Source organism: Gossypium raimondii, chromosome 13 (assembly GCF_025698545.1).
Source record: "Gossypium raimondii isolate GPD5lz chromosome 13, ASM2569854v1, whole genome shotgun sequence".
NCBI lineage: Eukaryota > Viridiplantae > Streptophyta > Magnoliopsida > Malvales > Malvaceae > Gossypium > Gossypium raimondii.
The window spans coordinates 3,284,761-3,310,784 of NC_068577.1; the positions used below are offsets into that span (position 1 = coordinate 3,284,761).

The 26,024-nt window shown below is 34.7% G+C and overlaps 2 protein-coding genes across 4 annotated transcripts; one reads left to right on the forward strand and one right to left on the reverse strand.

Annotated features, from left to right (window-relative positions):
- Positions 1-7,488: 7,488 nt before the first annotated feature.
- LOC105783062 (hypothetical protein) lies at positions 7,489-14,724 on the reverse strand. Of its 3 annotated transcripts, XR_008192663.1 has the most exons (16): positions 14,136-14,724; positions 13,373-13,775; positions 13,102-13,279; positions 12,872-13,011; positions 11,613-12,468; positions 11,344-11,444; positions 10,982-11,126; positions 10,834-10,902; positions 10,693-10,738; positions 10,120-10,589; positions 9,700-9,779; positions 9,047-9,182; positions 8,523-8,715; positions 8,125-8,207; positions 7,773-8,035; positions 7,489-7,669 (listed from the first exon to the last, which is right to left on the reverse strand). XR_008192663.1 is itself a non-coding variant. In XM_012608246.2 (15 exons), exons 1-15 carry the CDS (start codon positions 14,233-14,235, stop codon positions 7,913-7,915), a joined length of 3,123 nt encoding a protein of 1,040 aa, XP_012463700.1. In that variant the 5' UTR covers positions 14,236-14,724; the 3' UTR covers positions 7,489-7,912. The 3 variants fall into 3 exon arrangements, 2 of the variants coding, with proteins under 2 accessions (XP_012463700.1, XP_012463703.1); XM_012608246.2 differs by having other exon boundaries at positions 7,489-8,035; XM_012608249.2 differs by lacking the exon at positions 14,136-14,724 and having other exon boundaries at positions 7,489-8,035; positions 13,102-13,295; positions 13,373-13,513.
- Positions 14,725-19,712: 4,988 nt separating this feature from the next.
- Positions 19,713-25,433, forward strand: LOC105783894 (pollen-specific leucine-rich repeat extensin-like protein 3). Its single transcript, XM_052626528.1, has 2 exons — positions 19,713-21,512; positions 23,451-25,433. Exons 1-2 carry the CDS (start codon positions 19,749-19,751, stop codon positions 25,431-25,433), a joined length of 3,747 nt encoding a protein of 1,248 aa, XP_052482488.1. The 5' UTR covers positions 19,713-19,748.
- Positions 25,434-26,024: the final 591 nt, after the last annotated feature.

Here is a 26,024-nt window from a genome sequence, read left to right on the forward strand (position 1 = left end):
ATTGAGCAAGCGATGCAAGGTTGGCTTGCGGCTGGGATTATGTAAGTAAGGTACGGTTGAAGTAAAAGGGTTGAGAGTATCGATTGCAGGTAAATATCCAGAATCCAAAAATTAGCAGCAGTACATAAATAAATGGGCATGGGATTTGAAACCCCAAAGTTAAAAGGTGCAATGCAATTCAAGAACTTGTACACAATAATTCTTATAGCATAAATAAGACCAATTAACATTAAAAAGCAAACAAAACAAAACCCTAAAATATATCTGCCAGAAATATCAATAAAAAAAAAAAGAAAGAACATGATCAAAAAGATATAGAAAATGCCAAAATAAACTAAACACTTGCAAATCATTACCACTGAAAAGTTCTACTTGTTGAGAATAATTCAAAATAACATATTAGTGGGATATTTAGAAAATCTTGGTAGTATCTTGGTAGTTTCAGATTTTTTAGTTTGACCAAATAATTTGTTAGCTATTTTTATGTTAAGTTAGTTTCCATGTAAGCCTATAAATATAGGCATTCATTCTTTGTTTTTACTCATTCAGAATTCATTAATAGGAGAGCAACTTTTCTACATATTTTTTATCTCTCTCACGTTTTATTCTCCAACAAATTTGGTATCAGAGCCAGGTTGGATCCTTTAGGCAATTTAGTGAAAGTGAGGTTTGGGTCCATTAGGGATTTGAGAGAAACACTTAGTTTGGGGTCTTTGGGAAACATGAGAGAAGATTGAGTGAGTGTTTTTGGAATGGCATCAGCTAGTTTTTCTTCCTCTCAACCACTCATACCCATTTTTCAATTGTGAGAAATATGAGTGGTGGAGCATCAAGGTGAGGACATTGCTCAGATCGCAAGAGCTATGGGACTTGGTGGAGTACAGGTTCATTGACATACTTGAACCTGATGAAGAAGAAGATAGGAGATCTCTTTTCCCATCAAAGATTCTATAGATAAAAAAGAGGAGTCTGTACCAGCAACATCTACAACACTTGAAGAATCTTCTGACGAGTCAGTTCCACTAAGAAGATCAACAAGGGTCAAAAAGCCGAATCCAAAATATGCTGATGACACTTATACATCCTGTCAATTTGCTCTAGTCGTTTCAGATCCTTTGTATTATGAAGAAGCTGCTGATAAGGAAGAATAGAAAAAGGAAATGATGGAGGAGATACAATCCATCGAAAAGAATGAAACTTGGGAGATGGTCAACTTGCCGGAAGATAAAAATGCAATTGGTTTGAAGTAGGTGTTCAAAACAAAATTTGGTACAGATGGAAGCATCCAAAAGCACAAAGCTCGTTTTGTAGCGAAAGGTTATGCACAGCAATATGGTATTAATTTCGAAGAAACTTTCTCTCCAGTAGCTTGGTTCGAAATGGTGAGGCTTGTTCTAGCAATGGCTGCACAATTACAATGGCATGTTTACCAATTTGATGTCAAATCAGCGTTCCTCAATGGAGATCTACAGGAGGAAGTTTATATAACACAACCAGAAGGTTTCATAGAGGAGGGAAACGAAACAAAGGTTTACAAGCTGAAAAAGGCATTGTACGGATTGAAGCAGGCCCCTCGACCATGGTACAACAAGATCGATGGGTATTTTCAAAAGAAAGGGTACATGAGAAGTGAGAATGAGCCCACCTTGTACGTGAAAAAGGAAGGTAAAAATGGTTTCATTATTGTTTGTCTTTACATTGATGATATCATTTATACTAGTTCCTCTAACTTACTTGTTGATGAATTTAAGTCTCAAATGATGAATGAATTTGAGATGTCCGATATGGGTTTATTGCATTATTTCCTCAGTCTTGAAATTCATCAAGCTGACGATGGAATTTTTATCTCACAATGGAAATATGCTAAGGATCTTCTCAGTAAATTTAGTATGCTTAATTGCAAGCCTGCAGCTACACCCATGAATATCAATAAAAAATTGGAGCAAGAGGATGGAGAAGAAATGACAGATGCAAGGAGGTTTAGAAACTTGGTTGGAGGTTTAATCTATTTGACTCACACTAGACCCGATATTGCATTTTCTGTTGGTGTTATTTCCAGGTTTATGCAGCAACCTTCAAAGGTTCATTATGGAGCAGCAAAACGAGTCTTGCGATACATTGCTGGAACTTTGGAGTATGGCATTTGGTACTAAAAAACTTCAAATTTCAAATTGTGTGGGTTCACAGACAGTGATTGATCAAGTTCTCTAGATGACAGAAGAAGTGTATCAGCATTTGTTTTTACTCTAGGTTTTGGGGTGATCACTTGGAGTTCTAAGAAGCAAGCTACAACAACATTGTCAACCTCAGAGGCTGAATATGTCGCAGCAACTGCAACAGCTTGTCAAGCCATTAGGCTAAGGAGAATGTTAACTGATCTCCAACAAGAGCAGAAATGTGCAACTACCATATTTTGTGACAACAAATCCACGATCTCCATGACAAAGAATCCAACATTTCATAGTAGAACAAAGCACATAGATATTCATTATCATTTCATTCGTGATTTGGTAGCAAAAGAGGAGATATCTTTGGAATATTGCAACACTGAAGAGCAGTTGCAGAAATGTTAACAAAAGCATTATCAAAAGAGAAGATTTGCTATTTTAGAAGTTTACTTGGTGTCTGCAACTTTGAATTAAGGGGGGTGTTGAGAATAATTCAAAATAACATATTAGTGGGATGTTTAGAAAATCTTGGTAGTATCTTGGTAGTTTCAGATTTTTTAGTTTGACCAAATAATTTGTTAGCTATTTTTATGTTAAGTTAGTTTCCATGTAAGCCTATAAATATAGGCATTTATTCTTTATTTTTACTCATTCAGAATTCATTAATAAGAGAGCAAATTTCTTACATATTTTTTTATCTCTCTCACGTTTTATTCTCCAACACTACTAATTACTAAACATCAAAGTTAACGATCAATTTCTAGAACTAGAGATTCAATAAAGACCCATTGAAGAAATTGAAAAAAAAAATGAAAGGGAAATTAGAAGAAAGCAAACCTGGGTCTGAGTATTGGTGTGGTGGAAGAGAAATGGATAGCAAAAAGGTGTGAAAATGGTGGATCTAAGTTTTCCCGATCCGACTGAGATTGTAAGGAAGAAAGAGATAGGATTTGTGTTAAGTGAAAGTCGATTGCTGAGTGCTGAGAAAACGTTCGGTTCTTGGAGGAGAGAAAATAAATTGGGCTGGGTTTAATTTAACCTTTTTGAGGCCCATGGTATTTACCCAGTAAAATTCAGTTAAACCAAAAAAATTCAGTTAATCGATTGGTTTCAAACCGAATTAACCGTTAACCGAAAAATCAAAAAATCTTTCACCGACCCCCGACCCAAAAAATTCGGTTAACCGACCGATTAACCGAATTCGGCCGGTTAACTAAATTTTTTCGGTTTTATCCTAATTGTGCACACCCCTACTCAGGGGTAGTGGTTGGAGATAAAAATTTCATGGTTATAAGCTCAAAGATAGTCATGTGTGAGAACATACCGTCAGTTTTTGCAGTGGAGGCGATGACGTGTCTTCAGGTGATTCAGTTAGGGCTAAATCTCGGGTTGTCGGTGGTAGAAATTAAAGAATACGCTTGATCGGTGATAAGGAAACTACGGGCAGAGGGGATAGATAGATTTGAGATTGAGATTTATATTAAAGATTCAAAGTAGTTATGTACAGGTTTTGACTCTTGTGCTTTTTTATTTACCCACAGAGAATCAAATAAGGTTATCCATATCCTAGCTAACGGGGACTAAAGAGAGGGGAGAATAGTTATCTGGTGAATAGTATTCCTCCTTATGCTGCGGAAGAGGTGGAAACGAATCGGCGATTGACGGATACCCTGAACATAAGTTGAAGAAGATGAATCCCAATGGATGAATTAGAAATGAAGTGGCGTACTGATGAAAAGTTTGAAGATAAAATTTTTATAGCTTCCTAAGAATAAATTGTTGCTTTTCAAGAGTTGAGGCTGATTAATTGAATATAGCTAAGACATCGGAAGTCTCTAAAGCTACCTCTCACTTTAACTGGATCTGGGTTTTGTTTAATTTTAAGAATTTTGGGTCGTGTGTTTTATTATGTTTTGGAATTTTATTTTAGTTCGTTTGTAAGAGATTCTTCTTTGAGCCTAAATAGTTCTTAAATAAAATATCTACGTATTTTATTTCAAAATATAAAATTAAAAAATTAGAAATATTTTCTTATCATTTGTAATTAGATCACAAAAATGTGGTTGTCATCCAACCTAACAAGAGTATTTGTCATTACAAAATTCAATTAAAATGAATAAAAATTGAAATACAAAATTAAATCAACAGAACTTAAGAGAAATTTAATGAAAATTTTAGAACTAAAATCTTGAGAGAATTGGATTTGAATGAAAAATGGAGAAAATGGCTTAGGTTTACGTAGCAATTAAACTAGTCATTGGAGTTTTTGACCGTTGGGGATGTTATAGTTGGGGAAAACGTGTCCAGCGAGGCGCGCTTTCCTGCACAGTTTGCAAAACGCGTCCAGTGAGGTACGCTTTCTTGCACAATCAGCAAAACGCTCCAATAGGACACGTTTTCATATTCTCTCTCCAAAATTGACATATTCCAATAAATATGCCATAAATCAACCTAAACAACCAATTTTTTCCAGCCTTTTTGGCTAATTTAGTCATGAGATTGTTTGCGATCAAACTCAAACTCTTATACCTATACCACAATACTTTGTCACTAGGCTAAGAGGTTGTTGGCATTCATTTCTTTCCTTTTATATTAATTTTATGATTAAAATTTATCTCAAATTTAACTTGTTTTCATGATATTCAGTGACAATTCGTTGTTGTCCACCTTTATATATTAAGTATATAATTTAAATTAATCTCAAATTTAACTTGCTTTCATGATATTCAATTTTTAAAGTAGTAGTTCTCTGCATCTGTTATAATAGACGTTGATAATGGTAATAGAACGATCGCAAAGTAATAAGAAAATGAAAAATAAAACACACAGATTTTACGTAGAAACCTTTTCGGGAAAAAATCACAGGCATAGGAGAAGAAATTTACTAATGTTGAAAATTAAATGATACAAGAGGAGTTTCGACTACATCCATTTAAAGGTTGAAAAACCCTATTCTAATAAATGTAAAATAGAAGTAGTGTAGTTCTATACGGATTCTAGGAGTTTGACATGTTTTGAAAATGCTTTTTTTTTATCTATTTTACATCCTCTAAAATCTGCATTGAAGTAAGCATGCAAACTAAAGGAAGAGTCCTCACAATACCAAAGTCTTAAGTTTGGTGTAACCTTAAGGCACCTAAAGATTCTCTTAATGACTTGTAAATGTGAATTTCTAGGAGGTTATTTAAATCTAGAGCATAGACAAACACTAAATATAATATCAGGTTAATCAGAGGTAAGATATAGTAATGAACCAACCATAGACCTATATAGTTTTGTGTCAACTCACTTTTCTCCTTCATCCTTATCAAGAAGTGCTTATTATAGTGAATTGAGGCTTCAAGACCTCTATTTTGAATTGCTTAAGCATCTCCTCTATTTACTTGGCTTGATTGATGAAGATGTCATCTTTTGTTTGCTTGATCTAGAGCCTCAAAAAGAAGTTGAGTTCCCCCATCATTCTCATATCAAATTTACCTTGCATAGTCTTAGAAAATTCTTGGCAAAACAATTCTTTAGTAGTACCAAAAATAATATCATTGTTGAGTATGGCTCTTATTTCAGTCAAATTTGAGAAATAATCTTCCAGTTAAACTCTGTTTATTTGTTTCAATTTAACTCTACTTATTTGTTTCAATTAAACTCCGCTTATTTATTTCAATCAAACTCTAATTAGTCTAGATTATTTTATTACTATTTGACTTATGAATTTAGCCTATAAATAGACTCTTTTACAACCTTAGAAAAAACACTCATTAGTGATTAAACTAACACTTTTAGAGAATTTTATGTTTACGTTTTGAGGGTTTTTTATTTTCGGGTTTTCGGTGTTTAGTTTTTATCTCCATCTTTTGTACTCTTCGTTCTTTTTCCATTATAGTAAAATTATCTTTGCCCATGGTTTTTATCCTCTTTGGAGGGATTTTTCCACGTTAAATTTGTGTGTTCAATTTCTCAATTTCTTCCACTATTTTTACTTGTTCATTGCTTAATCGAGTCGATCCCCAACAAGTGGTATCAGAGCTAGTTCAATTTTCGTAGGTCATTTCGTTCAGAGATGGTAGCAACAAGGTTTGAAATTGAGAAGTTTGATGGTGTCACAAATTTCAATCTGTGGCAAGTTTGGATGATGGCAATTCTAGTTCAAACTGGCTAGAAAAAGGTTGTTACCGGGAAAAAGCCTTAGAATCTAAATCAAATAGAATAGAAAGGACTTGATGAAAAGGCCTTGTCTACAATCCAATTGAGTCACGAATACTATATTGCAGGAGGTATTGATGGAGAAGACATCATCCGCCTTATGGAAAATGTTAAAAACTCTTTACGCGACTAAGTCTCTGGCTAACCATTTTGTGTTGAAACAAAGTCTATTCACGTTTCGCATAAAAGAAGGTGAGCTTCTTAGAGATCACATCAGTCAGTCCATTACTCTTTTAAATGATTTAAAGAACGTTGAGGTTCAGATTGACGATGAAGATCAAACTATACTATTATTGTGTTGTTTACACCATTATCAAAACACCATTATCAAGCCACTAAAAATTTTTGTGATAAATTCTAATGTGCAAAACATATGAAATTAAAATATCTTATCGTTAAAGAAGAAGTTCAGAAACAATAAGTGTCTATAAAGCACTTTAGAATTGGTCTTATAATTTCAAATCTATTAACTAAAGTCTTACAACCAAAAACATTTAAAGAACTTGCATATAGAATGGGTCTTGAAAGCATTGATGAACGATATTTTATGATAATGTAACACTTTGAGCTCATTTATTATGTTTCGATATAAAATTTGCATATTTCCTGTTTATCATGATATGTGCATATAAAATTTAATATTTCTTATTTATCGTGACGTATTTATTATTTATCATGTTCGTTTAATTAAAACTCAATTTGTTTATTAATTCAAACCTAATTTATATACTCCATTCATTTAAAACTCCATTTGTTTATTAACAAACATATTTGCACATCATAAACAACATATTAACCAACAATCAACGAAGATGTTGGTGAACATATTTTAGGCTTAATTTTGTTATGATAGCTAACATTTCATAAATTTTACTTTTGTTATTTTTAAAATATTTTAGTTATCTTTTATTTTATTTTTATTTTCTAACGATCTTTCAATAAGATGCTTTGGTAGTGAAAATAAAGAGTTAAAAACAAAAAAATGAAAATGAAGGAGATATATTTTGAAGTATCTATAGTAAAAATATCAACCTTGAACATACATGTCTATAAATGAACAAATCAAATATACCTATATATACCTATACCAACTATTCACAAAGTAATTCGTCACTAATAATAGAAAATTTTCCAAAACCACTGGTCGTAGTTAGGAATGAATAATGAATAACGAATATCACCGACTTTGTTTCTCAAATGTCCAAAATACAAATGAAGACAAAATTCCAACAGGCAGGCTGCTGATTGCCGACTGAGTAAGCCAATGTATATAACATTCTATACAGACTAAATCTACATTCCTGTACATTTAGAATGTGAGATTAAATCAAAATTTCCTAAAACCCAACAAAACAAAAACATTCATATATATATATATATATATATATATATACCACTGCTTACTAGTAATTTGGTATAGTAGTGAATGTCACAGGCAAAGCCAATGGTGCTGGTTGACTACATCGTTCTTCATTTTCTAAGCTTCCATGGATGTAATTGAGACAACGGCAGACTTCCTTCACAGAAATAGAAACCGCAACTTCCTATGCAACTTTAATATGTTTCTTTCCATGAAGATCCACCACAAGATCCCGCAGCTCAGGGAAAACTGATATGATTACAAGTTCTAATATCGCGTAAGCAAGTTGCTTCACGCATATAGTTGACTGCATTCATAATGACAAAGTCAATACAACCAGAAAGTGAAGAAATTAGGAAAAAACATCAACGTCATGTTAGAAAATAGCAACTCAACCTGAGTGAAAAAATATATGTCTCTTGCACATCGTCTGTATTGCTTGTGCCCGATTAAGCTAACTAAGGCCGTCGGAGCGCCATCTGACAAAAATATTAATCATTTAGTGGTTTTCACCATTAATCAAGTTCTAGCTCCAGGGAAAACATATATGAAACATGCTCAACAAATTTCACAATATAAAAATAATCTCAAAAAACATGTTATGGACCACGGTAACCTAGACCCAAAAGGACTTCAGAAATTGTCATTAGAAATATAATCATTCAACTCTGGACCAAGGAATTCGATCATTCGAAGCAATGCTCATATGAGAATTGCAAGCATGTGAACCACAGATCCAAAAGTCATGGCAGGTCACCACTATGATCTGACAAAAACAAAGAAAAAAGTCTCACCGAAAAGCATCTTTTTAATGCTGCTTGCTCTACGAGCTGCCTCAAGTTGTTCCTCAAAGGACCCTGGTTTATTGACATTACCCCCACCAAATTGGCTGAAGTTCTGCGAAGGTGTCTGGTTAGGCTGAGTATTCTCGAATTTTCCCTGAATATTCCCTGCTTTTGTAAAGAATGTACCACCTGGCCACAGAATCTGGGGAAAAAGAGGTTATTAAAAGAAAAGAATACATGTGCATGGCTCTTCAAGACACTTTTTACTAGGTTAACTACTGAGAAACAAATTAATCATTGTTCTCAAGATTGGGCTACTGCTGACAGCTAAGCCTCAGCCTGTGAAGTTCTCATTGAGAGACCAAAGTAGCCCAACCAATCAGTATACATAGGGCTTTAAGAAACAGAGCCATCTAAAAGTTCATATGCAAGTAGAAGCAGCTCTTAATGACAAAACTCGTGCTTTTACAGCATCAAATGCTGAACCATATAACACTCAAAGTTAAACTGTCTCAAATTTGTTCAACTCTTACATCTTGAATCCATCGAATCCCTAGTGCAATAGTGTCCTCCCTCCGAAGCCAATAAATCTGCCTCAAAAGCCAGTCATCGATGGCATCCTCCATCACCAGCTGTAATATTTGCTTAGATATCCAGAAGACCTGTCTTCTGCATCAATGAAAAAATGCACATGTTTAAAATGCACATGTTTATGCCAAATTATTCTGAAATTAGGTAAATTTATAACATCATAGCACGCAATTAAAGTTAAACAGGACCACATGGTCTGAAAGACTAGACAGTTGCCACTGGCTAAAAGGAAACCAGGAAAAAGGCTTGAAGTATAACTAAACAATGGCAGCAGACTAATGCCTCTAAACCCATGCAAAGTTAGTGTTTTATCATGCAGCCTGTTTCAGAACAGACAAAGTAGCTATGAGACGCAAGACTAACTTCTCATAAAAGATAGAACAGAAAACACAAGATGTAGTAATTGTTAGTTCTGAGATGGGTAATCAGCTCACCACATCAACCAATCCTATGCTAGGAAAACAAACATTAGAAACACCAAAGTCCAGGTACAATATTATTTTTAGGTTGATCTTTATAATTACCAAATGGTAGAATACGGCATTTTAGCAATTAATTAATCCACAATTATGGAAATGAGGAAAAATTAGCTCACCTTAGCCAGCCTCTCCTCTTAAGCTGAAACACATTATCAACTAGATTCAGCAACGGAACGCTCATGTTAGGAGGTGCCCACTGCAAAAAAATCAATTGTGAACATTCAAATATTACAAGTGAAAGAAAAAAAAAAGAAAAGAGATCTTCAAAAATGGTGTAAGCTTAAATAAGCTGAAACTATTCAACCAAAAGATCACTAACAAAAGCAAAGGGCCACAGCCAGATAGACACCAAATGAAAGGTTGCGGTAGCTAGAGAATAGGTGCAACCAACAAAGAAACTTATTTTCCTTGTAATGATACTCACTTTTGGTTGAGATTCTTATGAATGCAATCCAAAATTTTATTGACCAAGTAGCAAAAGTTCTCAGTTTAGAAGAGTATTCTCACAAGAAAACAATTGAGATAAAGAATGATACCTCCGGGGGCATTCCAACTGGATCCTCCATATGGCTTGAGGTTGTGGGGAATTTTATTGCAGGAGAACCTTGCTGACCAAGCAATTCAGTTTTAACACCTAAATTATGTTTCTCAGAGACTAAATTACCAGACTCTCCACCATGCTCTATCACCCTTGGAGGCAAACTTGTGTTCGACTCAAAGTCTGGATGCCAACCATGGCCTTGGGAACCAGATCTATCATCCTCATGACCATGGCTACTATCTTTATCACCTTCTTCGTTATCAGAAGCGCTATGCACTGTCTCCAAGTTACTTTGCCTTGAAATGTCTTTAGCAATCTCATCAGCACTCCATGACAAGGTCCTGCCAGTGACTGAAGAAGAGGCTTCACTAGGGGGAGAAGACGAATCAACAGCTTTGCACATTACGCCATCTGATACTCCTCTAAATTGGCGTACAATATCATCAGCAGCATCGTCCACATTGACTGTTCATACACAAGAGAATCAGAAATGGTCAGGAAATAATCTGAATAAAAAGAGTTATTGTATGCAAGAACAACATGATAACCAGAAACAGAAATAACATACCTGCAAGGGTTCTCATCACTGATGAAGATTTTCCAAAAGAGTAATTCTTCAATACCAAATGACAACCACAAATAGAATGAGATGTCATTCATCCGTAAAAAAACACACTAGCACCCAATTTGATGCGAACAAGATACATACCTTTGAGGAAACACTTAAAAAGTCCCACACTTCATGTTGTTCAGCCACATTAGCTATAGACAACAGATCCTGCGAAAAGGCAACTTAATTGAAGCTCAGGTTTAAAAGCAAACATCCTACAATAAAGAAAGGTCAGGAAGTAAATTACTTCTAGATACTTGTCAAGCTGAATGCAACGCTGGTGAACAAAAGTGTCCTCGGTGCTTGACGAAAATATCCTTTTGGGAGGCAAGTGTAATGTATAATTAGGAATTTCTTTAAGATGTCGATGCAACCGTTCAAAGTTCCTGTATCTGCGGATTAAAAAAAAAAAGTCAAATGAACAATTAGAGAAGAAAATAAAACAAGTTACCAGAACTTTCAATTGCTCTCTTGTGATGACTACGTTCTGGCTTAAAACTATAAAGACTTTAAAATATCTAAGGGAATTAACTAACTAAAGGCCCTTAAACAAATGACTTTTTCATTTAACACACACATATATGTATAAGAAGTTGGGTGAGAAAAAACCTTCTTTTAACAAACCAAGTTCTATTTTCAGCATCTGTCACAGCGATTGAATAAACTGCAAATGATTTTGATCCAAGTTTTTCAACATATGCTCCAATAACCTGCAGAGATAGACAGGCATAGCAAATATGATTACAGATCATAGAATGTCTATGACTGCCAAGCATAAGAAGCTGTTTTCATTTATATCCCACATCAAATATGGATTCAGCAGGCAGTTCAAATTTCAAATTCACAAAACTCGCAACAATATACACAGGCATGCTCACCCGGCACCTAAGCTTCGGAACATGTGGCTCCTCATTGCGAAGTACTGTATTTGAGGTAATCTTACCCCTATATTCTTCAGTATGCCTGCCAAAATCAGGGCTGTAGAACTCTGAAATAATCGGCTCTCGAATATCTCCTGTAAATACCTTCTTAGTATCAGGTTCAACATTCAAATCGGAGCTACTACTGGATCTCTTAAGCCTACTTTTATTTCCATCAGCAGATTGCTCACTAGCATCATTAAAATTGTTAACATGATGATCTCCTCCAAATGACGATAAGTTGTTGAATTCTGGGGCCAACTGTGTGCCTGCTGTGTTACCATCAAATAATTGAGCATCAAGATTTAAACCGGGCATTGTCTGCATCACAGTTTTCTCTTCACTTCCCGTAGAAGTTCCAACATTGTTGGTAGAGATTTCACTTCCTGGATACCCTGTCAACACAGCACTCTTTGTCACAGAACCCCTAGGAATAGCTTCTTGAAATCTTGTGTTTACATATTTTTTCTCCTTCTTTTTGTAGTTTCTTCCTTTTGTCCACATGTTTTCAAGATTTTCAGGGGCAAGAACTTCAGTTCTTCTCTGGGTTGCTGCCTCTAATTTTCGAGCCCAGTCAGCTGGTCGAGGCTGCACTGATTCTTCCTCGCATCTGTTAGAATCTGAATATGTTTCTTTCTGATCATCAAGTCTAGCCAATGTCAAATCAGTTCCCTGACTATTAAAGGACGCAATTTTGCATGAGGAGGAGACATCACCACGGACTTCAACTGAAGACTGATCAAAACCTTCCACCACCTTAATCATACCATCATTAATGGCAAGTAGAACATATTCAATTACTTCATTGATACACCTGACAACAAAACATAATTGGAAAGAAAAAAGAATAAAGCATTTCTTAATGCAAGCACCAAATCTTATACCAACGGAAAATGGACAATCATGAATAACCTTTTAATTTTAAACACACTCCCTTCTTTTACCTACAGGGAGCAAGAGCAAGATTCTAACCAAGAAACCACTGTAGTTCCATAATGTCATTCAACGTAGGATGGTCTGTATTCTAATTGTTCCACTCTTTCTAAAAATCAAATAAACACTAAATAAGAATACATGTCGAAAGAAACTGTCAATATTCTTAACCTAAAAGTTTAGGCTAACTTGCTAAACAGAACTATAGTTTTAACTGAAGTATTAACTACATTCTTCGCTACCTTAAACTTAAACAAACAACAAACCATTGCTCAATAACCTACCCAGGGTTTGCCAAATTCAAAAGAGGTTGCACAACCAAGCAAGTAACAATCTCACGAGCAATAGTTCGAACCAAAGGACATTGAGCTTCTCGTGGTCTTAATACTACTGCTAAAACTCCACCAATAAGCCGTTGAATAACCTGAAAAATGAAAGTGTAAGGATATAAAACAAAAGCAAACCGCAAAATGCAAAGGCAAATTATGTTTTCATCGGAACACTCCACTCACACCTTGTACTCACTCTCTGGTGAAATCAGTGCAGGATGAAGCTCTTCAGAAACCATAAGATGGTGTTTCAGTCTTTCATCCCTTTCTTCAGATGACAATGTTACCATAACATCAACACCTATTGCAGCTTGGTTTCTTCTAAAAAGGTCCAAGTGATCTCCGATCAAATCAACTATATCCCTGAAAAATTAGACAACTGTTTGAAATCTTTGAGCTTTAAAACCTTTTGAACATATTTACAATTTGACAATCCTTCTCTTACTAAAACCCTACCGAGTTAGCAAATCAACAAGGTTTATCTCTTTCGCCCTTCCTGATATTTCACCAATAGCATCCAAAATTACATCTCGCATCAACTCAGGTGCCTCTCTATCTGGAGTAATCTCCGAATACCACAAATCAACAACAAAATCCCTGAGTATTTTATCAATAAGCTCATTGAGAGCAGCCTCCACCATAGGAGAATCAATTTTCCGCTTCCACTTGAGCGGAGGTGATGAGCTGGAAACACGGGAGTCATTCACGGACAACTGTTTCTTCTCCAAGTGAGACAAATAACTCAGAACACGAACTGATTTAACCTTCCATTTGAACTCAACCTCATTACTCAAAATTCGTAATCCAGCAACAATAAGAATTGCTATAGGTAAATTCATCCACATCGATGTACTTGTATCTACATCCATTAACAAAAGCAGAAAACACAGGGAAAAAAACTCGTAAAAGTTCAAAAATCACTTACGATCAATTCCTAATAGCAAAAATTAAACCACACTAACGTAAGATACTAATATAAAACCCTAGATGAATCAATTAATAGAAACTGAAAATCCAGAGTTAAATTTGATTCCAATTAAACGGGAATTGTCCATAAAGCTTCAAGAAGAAACAATTCTAGGAAAATAAAGCATCCATGCGAAGTAAAAATAAAGCATTCGCCACAACAAACAATTTAAACAACAAATTCAAATAGCTAAAAAGAAAAAAACTAACATGGAGCAAATAATTATTCTTGGAATCATATTAATTAACTTACGAGTCAAGAAGTAAGTTACGACAAAGGTAGCCAACGCCCACCAGACCGTCCGTACTTTGGCATCTTCGATCAGATCCTGTATCGTCTCCATCGATTTCATTTTCCCGTTTTTCTTTCGATCTTTTTTTTTTCTCCCTCCAATTTTTCTTTCCAATTCGCGGAATTCGATTCCTTGATTTTCAAGAATTTTCAATTCTTTCTTAACATGGAGAAAAATAAATAATCACCGGAAAATAATTTGAATTTTTTTTCTTCGATTAGCTTCAGCAGGGTTTAATATGGAATTAGTCACGAACCAAAAAGAAAGAAAATAATAACAGAGAAGAAAATTAGAGCATCTGGAATTTGTTTCTAACTAAATAAATTTGAAAATGAATAGGGAGAATACAACCAGCTATGAATAGTAGGGTTATATAGGGTTAATATACCATTTGAGGCTTAAGTTTGGCTTAAATGTTCAATTTAGTATTTAAATTTTTTCTCAATTTAGTACTTAAGCTTTCCTTTGATGTTCAATTTAGTACCTAAATCAAAAGTCATCATGTGGCCCAATGAATTATTAACATGTGTGCTCTAATAAAATACATACGTACCTTAATTGGAAGAGAAAAATTCAAATTCTAAATTAAATATTAAAATCAAACTTAAGTACCAAAGTAAACATTAAAACCAAAATCAAATACATACGACAAAAAAAACACTTCAGTACAATAATAAATCTTAAAATCAAACATAAATATCAAATAATATATTAATGCATGGTAATACTTCTCTCGAATATCAATTAGCCTCTAACCAAATAATAAATTTGGAGGTTTTCTTTCCTTTCATTTCGATATTTATTTTTCTGTAAAATTTGCTTTCAATCCTTCTATTATACATAAATTTATAATTTAATATTTATACGTTAATTTAACATAATTTAGTTTATTATTATAATGTTATTAGTTAGTGTTGACACCATTTTTTAAAAAAAAACGGAGTCGATTTGGATTTGAAAATGAAAAAGAAAATGTTTGGCTCACCTCGAAAAGTGATTGTTTTTAATAAATGATTTGATTTTATTAAAACAACGATTTTGGTCCACGAAATTCAGAAAAACGGGTTCGGGAGTCAGTTACGCACGAGGAAGGATTAGCACCCTCGATACGCCCAAAATTGGTACCTAGTTGGCTACTTAATGTCTTAATGTCGAAAATTGAAAACTTTGAAGAGATTTAAAATACGATCCTTTATTGAAAAGTTGAAAATACAATGTCTTAAATTTCCGATGCGCGAATAAATGCCGAAAATTTACTTATTTAAAAAATATTTAGCTATCTCGGATTTAAAAAATGGATCATGCCTAGTAAGTTAGGACACGATCTTTTCTTAATTCCCGAGATCATTTAAAACTTGAGAAAAAAAAGGATCATGCCCAGTAAGTTAGGACACGATCTCTCTTCTTAATTCCCAAGATCGTTTAAAACTTGAGTTTGAAAAGATTCGTGTATTTAGATTTATTGTGAAAATCGAAACCCAGTAAGTTAGGGTACGACCTTCTCAAATCTAAACACGAGATTTTGCTTACTCAAAATCATAATTTATGCATTGAATAAAATTAATCTAACACGAAATAGTAGAAATAAAACACGATGTCAATATGCGTAATAAAACAATAATAAACACGATGATGTAAAAATAATACGAGCAATAGCAACAAAAATAAATAAAATAAATAAATAAAAGGGATAAATCAATAACATACAAAATGACAAGTATATAAGCAAATAAAATTAAAGCATTCTTTCATAATAATGATGAAAATGTAAATAAATAAATAAATAAAATGAATAAAGTTATAAAATGTAAAAAGATACATGTATATACATATATATATAAATTATAAAATATAATAAATATATATATACAAGTATGTATATATATAAATTATAAAGTATAAAAATAAGTAAGTATATATATACCAAAGATGTGTACATATATATATGATTAAATCTAAAATTAAATGGCATAAGTGAGTAAATAATAATAATAATAATAATAATAATAATAATAATAATAATAATAATAATAATAATACAAGGTTAAAAGATATTTAAACAGATAAATAAATAGAATAGAAATATAATAACAATAATAATATAAAAATAACAGCATAATATAATAGTGATGAATAAGTAAATTGAATTAATTAATAAAATAACAAAATAACAAAAAAGGACTAATTTGAATTTTAAGACAAAGATTCGGGGTAAAATCAAAATAAAATGAAAGGGAGGGACCAATCTGAACACGCGCATAACATGGGGCACTGAAAAGGTAATTTTACCTTCCCCAAAACGACATCGTTTCAGCAAGGACCAAACTGAATTCGTAGAAAAATCACGGGGTAAGATTTAAAAAATAAAAATCTTTGATTGGAAAACATTGAAAAAGTGGAAGGACTAAAAGTACAATTAGCCCTTCCATTGAAAACACGCGGATCCCCCTGGAGCGGGTCGGGTCGCATGCGGGTCGGCCTTAAACGACGCCGTTTTGGCACTAAAAGATCCTGAATGAAACGGTACCATTTTGTAGCAGTATAAAAACTAAAATTTTTCAAAAAAAAAAATACTCATTTTTTCTTTTATTCGAAAAAAAAATGCCCTCATTCTCTCTCGGCCCCTCTCTCTTTTTGCCCATACTCCGACCTACGGCTCCGGCGCACCTCCGCCGTAGGCGGCAACCGGAGGTGCAAGATTGGACCTTTTTTGGTCTCTTTTGAAGCCGACCGTCCTTAGAAGTAGGATTTAGGGCCAAATCTCTAGATAGATGGGTCGAACTCAGAAAAACAGGAAGAAACCGTTCGCCTTTCTTCTCTGGCACGACGCAGGTGAGATTTTTTTTCTTTTTTGTTTTTTTTGGTTATTTGGTATAACAAAGATAAATAAAAATAAAAATAAAAATAAAGCAAAAAAATAAAGAGAGACTCGAATGCAAAAAAAAACCACCTCTATTTATGTATTCTGTTTTTTGATTTTTTTCAATCGCTTTTCCTACAATATTTGTCCCCCTTTCTCCGATTCATGTTTGGCTTTTATATAGCCAAAGAGAAAAATAAAAAAGAAAAATATAACTATAAAAAAGCTACTTCCTATATTGCTTTCTTCTCTTTTCTGTCTCTGTTTCCTCTTTTGCTGCTTTGGTTTGTCATTTCTCGCAGGTTCGGCCAGCTGGAGGTGTTGACGAGGGCGGAGTTCGCGATTTTTTCCATTTTGGTGCAAGGCTGCCATGCTTCGGGCGGTGTGCGCGCCGAGGGCGCACATGGGGTAGGCTGCGGCGCGAGGGAAAGCATTAGGGTTTAGGTTTTCTTTTCTGAAAACTTTAGGTTGTGGGCTTAAGGTTTTCATGTGGGCCTTTTGGTCCATTGTATTTTTTTGGGCTAGTTATTTTGTAATCTGGACTGTTCTATTTCGGGCCTGGGCATAAATGGGTCATCACAGTTAGTTCAAATAATTTATATCGTTAACTATTGTTACATTTTTTTACTTTTTAATGCAATACTTAAACTGTCCATGACCCTAATCCCTAACTAAAAAGATTATACATAAACCTACGTCCTTCAAGTTGTTGCAACATCAATGATTTTAATAAAGTTCAGACTTAATCGACAATTATTTTTAACTATTTGACTAATTAATAACATTATCAAAATAAAATAAAATATTATATTATATTATATTATATTATATATAGAGACTAAATTCTAAATTTAAGTATAATAAAAGAGGAGGAAAAATTTTAACCTTGTTTTCAATGAAAACATGCATAATGACTTATTTGACCCTCTAATTTTTGGGAAAAAAGTCATTTTAACCCTCATTTAATTTTTCATCTCTTTTAACCCATAAACTACCGTTTTTTTGTCAAAACAACCCAAAATGGAGGGAAAAATTAGCAAACATTAACTTTGCTAACATGGCATGTACATGACCATCTATGTGTGTGTTATGTCAATAATTAAATATTTTTAATTCAAAAAATATAATATTTTAAAATTATCATGGAAGAATTTTATAATTTTCATATTTTCTAAAATTTTAAAATATTTTTGAATTTTATAAAACTTTAAAAATATTATATAATTTTAGGAAATTAAAAAATATAAATAATTGTTGAAATGGCATGACACTAGAAAATATCAAATTCTATGTTTTTAAATTCTGTCGACATGATTATTCTTATCTTGACAGGAACCCAAAACTTATCCAATTAATTTAAGTGATTTAAATTAGTAATTTCAACTTGTTTAATTTAAATTTTAAAATAATTTAAACTTAAATTAATTTTACCTCAAGATAATTAAATTTGAATGATTTTAACCTAAAATTATTACAAATTTAAAAATCGAAATGATATAAAATAATTTATACCTAGATCCAATTGAAATTATATTTTTAAACTTAACTAGAAACTATAACATCTAACTAAAGGTTTGAATATTGTATAATAAATCTAAATCATAAAAATAAAGAACAATAAAATGTATCATAAAATCGAGAGTTATAACATATTATAACATGTAAAAAGAATATTTGATGTAACGTCAGTATGTATATTTTATATACAATTAATTAATAATAAAAGATGGTCAAGAGTATTCACTGTCCTAAATGTGGCTTGGGTTCGAGTTGCGTTAGTTGCATTGGTAGTTTGCGTTTTGTCCTATTATTATAATTCACAAAAAAATAACATATTACAAAAAAGATTAAGACTTTAAAAATATCAAAGTTATCAATGTTAACAAGTAGAAAGCAATTGGTTAAAATATGCTATCGGTTTTTACTCTTAATAAATTTGAAATTTAGTTATTATACTTTTCGAACTTTTAAATTTAGATCTATTTGTTAACACTATACAAATATTTTTATTAAATTTATTGGTGTAATATTTTAAAATAAAAAATATTTGTTCGGTTGCTATGTATCCAATAAAATAATGTTCAACAAAATAATTCTAACCGTATAAATACGAATTTTGAAATCTAAAAAGTAGGGGTACTAAAGTTCTAGAAATAAAAGTGCAAGAATTAAATTCTAAATTTATGAAAAATGTAAAACTTATGACATATTTTAACCAAAATAATTATATTCACCAAATACTAAGCATGATTCAATTATCATTTGAAAATAAATTACATTTAATATATTAGTTTAATTGAAGTAAAAAAGTATTAATCTTAATTAGTATAATTATCAATGCTAAAAAATTGAACAAATTAATAATATAATATAAAAATAGAATGACCAAATTATACTAAATTGAAGTTTAGAAACTAAATATAGAATTTTAAAAAAAGTAGAAGGACCAAAATCAGAATTTTACCTATTATAAACAAAGGGTAGAAGTACAATTCAATCTCGGTCAAGTGGTGGTTGCATTTATATCTATATATATGCAATACGTTTCACCTGTAAAATTACCGGAACTCCTAATTATATGTGAACCAGCACTCTTTTCGGTAACTGAAACAAGAACCCAACATCCCATTCGTCCTCTATATAAACTCTGTCTTACATCTCCATCAACAACATTGTCTAAGCAGCCTTGGGCCTTCCAAGGTGAATAAATAAAATGGCAAGTCGTCAAAGTTTTCAGGCCTTCGGCTGCTTAACTTTTTTCTCTTGCATTCTATTTTGCTCATACGCACCCACTTTCGCATTAACTGACGTCGAACAATCTTACATCACTCGTCGTCAACTATTGGCACTCCGTGAGAATGGTAAACTCCCCGATGGGTATGAATATACTGTGAAAACGACAGAGAAATTCGAGAATGAAAGGCTTAGGAGGGCTTTCATTGCTCTTCAAGCATGGAAGAAGGCTATGTACTCTGACCCCAAGAACATCACGAGCAACTGGTTTGGGCCCAACGTGTGTGATTACAAAGGTGTTTATTGTGTCCGAGCAATGGATGACCCCAAATTAAAAGTTGTGGCTGGTATTGATCTTAACCATGCTGACATCGCCGGTTACCTTCCGGTGGAGTTGGGGTTGCTGACCGATGTTGCATTGATACATTTAAACTCTAATAGGTTTTGTGGGATCATCCCCGAGAGCTTATCCGAGCTTACACTTATGCATGAATTTGATGTTAGCAACAACCGGTTCGTGGGGGATTTCCCTAAAGTTGTACTGTCATGGCCGAGCGTGAAGTTTATTGATCTCCGGTTCAATAATTTTGAAGGTTGTTTACCACCTGAGCTCTTCAAAAAGGATCTGGATGCATTGTTTCTGAACGATAATCGCTTCACTTGCAACATCCCTGAAACAATCGGCAAATCGACTGTCTCCGTTGTGACATTCGCCAACAACAAGTTCAAAGGATGTATTCCACGTAGCATTGGAAAGATGTCGAACTTGGACGAGATCATTTTCTCAAACAATAACCTCGGTGGTTGTTTCCCTCAAGAAATTGGATTGCTTCGAAATGTTACTATTTTCGATGTTAGCAAGAACTCGTTCGTGGGTAGCTTGCCCGCAAACTTTTCGGGATTCGAGAAGGTTGACGTTTTGGATATTTCCGGGAACAAGTTGACGGGGAGTGTGCCGGAGGATATTTGCAAGTTGCCGAGCTTGTCTAGTTTCAAGTTTTCTTACAACTATTTCAGTGAGGAGCATATGGCTTGTATAAAGCCTGAAAGGAAGAACATTGTGGTGGAAGATACTGGTAATTGTGTGGCTGGCCGGATGAAGCAAAAGACAGATAAAGAGTGCAAACAGGTGGTGAGTAACCCGGTTGATTGTAGCAAGGACAAATGTACTGGAGGGTCTCCACCTTCTAAGCCTAAATCACCACCACTACCACCGGTCCACTCCCCACCCCCACCAGTGCACTCCCCACCCCCACCAGTGCACTCACCACCCCCACCCGTCCACTCACCACCCCCACCCGTCTTCTCACCACCACCACCAGTGCACTCACCACCCCCACCCGTCCACTCACCACCCCCACCCGTCTTCTCACCACCACCACCAGTGCACTCACCACCCCCACCCGTCTACTCACCACCCCCACCACCAGTGTACTCACCACCCCCACCCGTCTACTCACCACCACCACCAGTGCACTCACCACCACCACCCGTCTACTCCCCACCACCACCCGTCTACTCCCCACCACCACCCGTCTACTCACCACCACCACCCCCACCCGTCCACTCCCCACCACCACCACCAGCAGTACAGTCCCCACCCCCACCAGTACAATCTCCACCTCCACGAACTCCATCTCCTCGTCCTGTTGTGTCTACACCGCCACCTACAAAAGATATTGTCCTCCCACCAAACATAGGATTCGAATACCAATCGCCACCTCCACCAATGTTTCCAGGCTACTAAACAGTACTACAGCCTTAACATCTTTGTATTGTATATTCTCGCTCTCGGGCATAAAAGGAAAAAAAAAAGAGCCATAAATTACAATTATGTCATTACCTTTTCTTGCGTTTGCAATTACTATTCAAATTGTAACATCATTGCGAAAGCTCTTATATTTATATATGAATCTTAATTACTAGTAACTTTCATCTTTTCCCTCTTCCTCTTTTGTTAATATTGGAAAAATAAATATTTGTGATATATAATTTATATGTCACTTCAGCATGTTGTGTTGGTTTCGGGTTGCATCAATTTCAATCGGATCAATTTGATTTTTGATCATTTATGTTTATTTTTTTCTTTCAAGAGTGACACTTAATTTCGAGTTTTTATTCATGTTTTTAAGTTTGATTTTTTTATATGTTGGAATTGGGTAGGTTTGATTATTTACTTTTGAAAAAGTTTTGGTTTTCTCCTTATTCTAATTTGATATCGCAACTATGTTCCAACATAAATTAGAATAAGATGGATTAATAAAAGTTTTCAAATAGAAATAACACACAAGATTTATTAACATAGTTCATATAACATTCTTACTTTGTAAAGCCTTATTAAGGGTGTACAAAATTCGATGGAAAAAGCCACCCAAATCAACTCAATTCGATTTTTTTGTTCGATTTTATTGAATTCAAATATCTAAATATAATATTTTATATTTTTACTTCAAACCCCTAAACTTTTTTACTTTTCCTAAAAACTTTTACTCCTCTCCTATCCCACCCCCAAACCCATTCCTCCACCCCCCCAATATTTTTTTTGAATATTCCCCCTCAAAATTTTACTCTCCAAACTCTAAAACTTTTTATTTTTCCCTAAAACTGTTACTTTTCATCATATACCCTCAAATCAAAAATCAAAATCATCCAATTTCACATATTTTCCATGAAATTGTCTAATATTCAAGAAATCTTCATTATGATCTCCATGAGTTGCAATTACATGTTTCACTTGAGCATTGACTTATAATGTCAACAAAAGCAAATCCAAATATAACACTAAAGGCATTCAAATTATATATAATCATGTAATATTATAATAGAACAGTCAACAATATTAATTATTTGGTCTAACTAATAATATTATAAAATTCTAAAGATCTTATTATATTAAAATTAAATATAGCGAGCTTAAGGAAAAATCATATACCCAAATTTCGTTGCTTTTATATAATAAAGGTATTCATCTTAATTAGTGCCATCAATGTTGGTGTAATTAATCTTCCAAAATGGTATAATTAATCACATATTATTATGACGTTTTTTATATTAAAAGGTCAAATTCGGTTTTGTCCTCTACTATATTAGAATTAAAAATTCAGTCTGTTTTATTTTAATTTAGCATAATTTGGCCCTCTTACTTCATTATTAATTAATCTAAAATGTTAACACCATTAACTATTTTAATCAAAATACTTATATGATTTTTTAAAAAAATCAGTGTTAAGCATTTAGTTAATACGTAATTTTTATTAAAATTTTTTGATTAATTTTTTTAGAAAAGCACAATTAAAAAAGAATAATTAACAATGCTAAAAAATTGATATAAAAATAGAATGACCAAATCATAGTGAATTGGAGTATAAAAACTAAATCATGAATTTTAGATATAGTAGAAGGACCAACATATAGTTTGACCTATTATAAAATAAAGATAGAAAATTCAAGTTAAAATTGGTTAAATAGTATCTATACATAAGCCTTACATTTCGCTTCGCCTCTAAAGTTACAGAACCTCTAATTATATGTGAAACCAGCAAACTTCTCGAGAACTAAAGCAAGAACCCAACATCCCATTCGTCCCCGATATAAGCTCCTTTCCATCTCCATCAACATTGCCTAACCAGCCTCGGGCCTTCCAAGGTGAACAAACAAAATGGCAAGTCGTCAAAGTTTTCAGGCCTTCGGCTGCTTTCATTTGTTCTTTTGGATTTTCTTTCGTTCATTCACACCCACTTTCACAGCCGAAGCGTCTTCAATCGCTGATCGTCACCTGTTGTCACTCCCCAAAAATGGTAAACTCCCCGACGGGTATGAATATACGGTGAAAACGACAGAGAAATTCGAGAATGAAAGGCTTAGGAGGGCTTTCATTGCTCTTCAAGCATGGAAGAAGGCTATGTACTCTGACCCCAAGAACATCACGAGCAACTGGTTCGGGCCCAACGTGTGTGATTACAAAGGTGTTTATTGTGTCCGAGCAATGGATGACCCCAAATTAAAAGTTGTGGCTGGTATTGATCTTAACCATGCTGACATCGCCGGTTACCTTCCGGTGGAGTTGGGGTTGCTGACGGATGTTGCATTGATCCATTTAAACTCCAACAGGTTTTGTGGGATCGTCCCTGAGAGCTTATCTGAGCTTACACTTATGCATGAATTTGATGTTAGCAACAATTGGTTCGTGGGGGATTTCCCCAAAGTTGTACTGTCATGGCCGAGCGTCAAGTATATTGATCTCCGATTCAATAATTTTGAAGGTTGTTTACCACCTGAGCTCTTCGAAAAGGATCTAGATGCATTGTTTTTGAACGATAATCGCTTCACTTGCAACATCCCTGAAACAATTGGCAAATCGACTGTCTCCGTTGTGACATTCGCCAATAACAAGTTCGAAGGATGTATACCACGTAGCATTGGCAAGATGTCGAACTTGGACGAGATCATTTTCTCAAACAATAACCTCGGTGGTTGTTTCCCTCAAGAAATTGGATTGCTTCGCAATGTTACTATTTTCGATGCTAGCAAGAACTCGTTCATGGGTAGCTTGCCGGCAAACTTTTCGGGCTTTGAGAAGGTTGACATTTTAGATATTTCCGGGAACAAGTTGACGGGGAGTGTGCCGGAGGATATTTGCAAGTTGCCGAGCTTGTCTAGTTTCAAGTTTTCTTACAACTATTTCAGTGAGGAGCATATGGCTTGTATAAAGCCTGAAAGGAAGAACATTGTGGTGGATGATAGTGGTAATTGTGTGGCTGGTCGGATGAAGCAGAAGACAGATAAAGAGTGCAAGCAGGTGGTGAGCAACCCGGTTGATTGTAGCAAGGACAAATGTACTGGAGGGTCTCCACCTAACCAAAACACACCTACGCCACATCGTGTATCTCCAACGGTTCCTACCAAGCCACCAACAGCACCAACACCAGTACCTGATAAAATTGAACTCTCTCCAAAGTTTCCTATTCGCCCACCAAAACCACCTCCAGCACCGGTTCCACCTCCACCAGTCCCTTCCCTACCACCACCCGTCCAATCCCCACCACCACCTGTGCCCTCCCCACCCCCACCCGTCCACTCACCACCACCACCACCGGTTCCTTCACCCCCACCACCAGTAAAATCCCCACCTCCACCGGTGCCCTCACCACCACCACCATCGGTTCCTTCACCCCCACCACCAGTAAAATCCCCACCTCCACCGGTGACCTCACCACCACCACCACCACCGGTTCCTTCACCCCCACCACCAGTAAAATCCCCACCTCCACCGGTGCCCTCACCACCACCACCTGTTCCATCTCCACCCCCACCTGTGCCCTCCCCACCCCCACCCGTCCGCTCCCCACCCCCACCTGTGCCCTCTCCACCCCCACCCGTCCTCTCCCCACCCCCACCACTGCACTCACCACCCCACCCGTCCTCTCCCCACCCCCACCAGTGCGCTCACCACCCCACCCGTCCTCTCCCACCACCACCACCACCCGTCTACTCACCGCCTCCACCCGTCAAGTCTCCACCACCACCAGTAAAATCCTTACCTCCACCAACTCTATCTCCTCCTCCTGTATTGTCTAAACCACCACCTACAAAAGATATTGTCCTCCCACCAAACTTAGGATTCCAATACCAATCGCCACCTCCACCAATGTTTCCAGGCTATTAAATAGTATTATAGCTTTGACATCTTTATTTTGTATGTTCTCCATCTCGGGTATAAAAAAATAACAAAGAAAAGTTCATAAATAACAATTGAGGTAGTTACCTTTTCTTTTTCTTAGTTTCCTCTTCTAACATGATTGCCAAAGCTCTTATCTTTATCTATGAATCTCAATTACTAGTAGCTCCTCTTTTGTTAATATCAGGAACACAATTAAAAAATTCTAAGATTTTTATCAGCTACACCAAAGATTTTATGTCCTAAAATCTATTCTATAGTTATGTAGAGTCCCCAGCTTCAAGTTTTAATATTTAATGATTCAACTTTGCTTATATTTATCATAAATGATTAAATATGATTTATTATATAATAATATTTTTAATAAATTTAATTTTGATTCATATATTTTTAATAAAAATCTATAACAATGCAAATTAGAAAACTTAAATTTTTTTAATAATTAAAGGAAAAATTCCACATAAAATATATTAATAAAAAATATTTCAAAATTGATAAAGTCATACAAAACAAATACATAAATTCAATTTTAATATAATTACATAAAATCAAACCATCCTAAGTCCAATTCTCGAATTT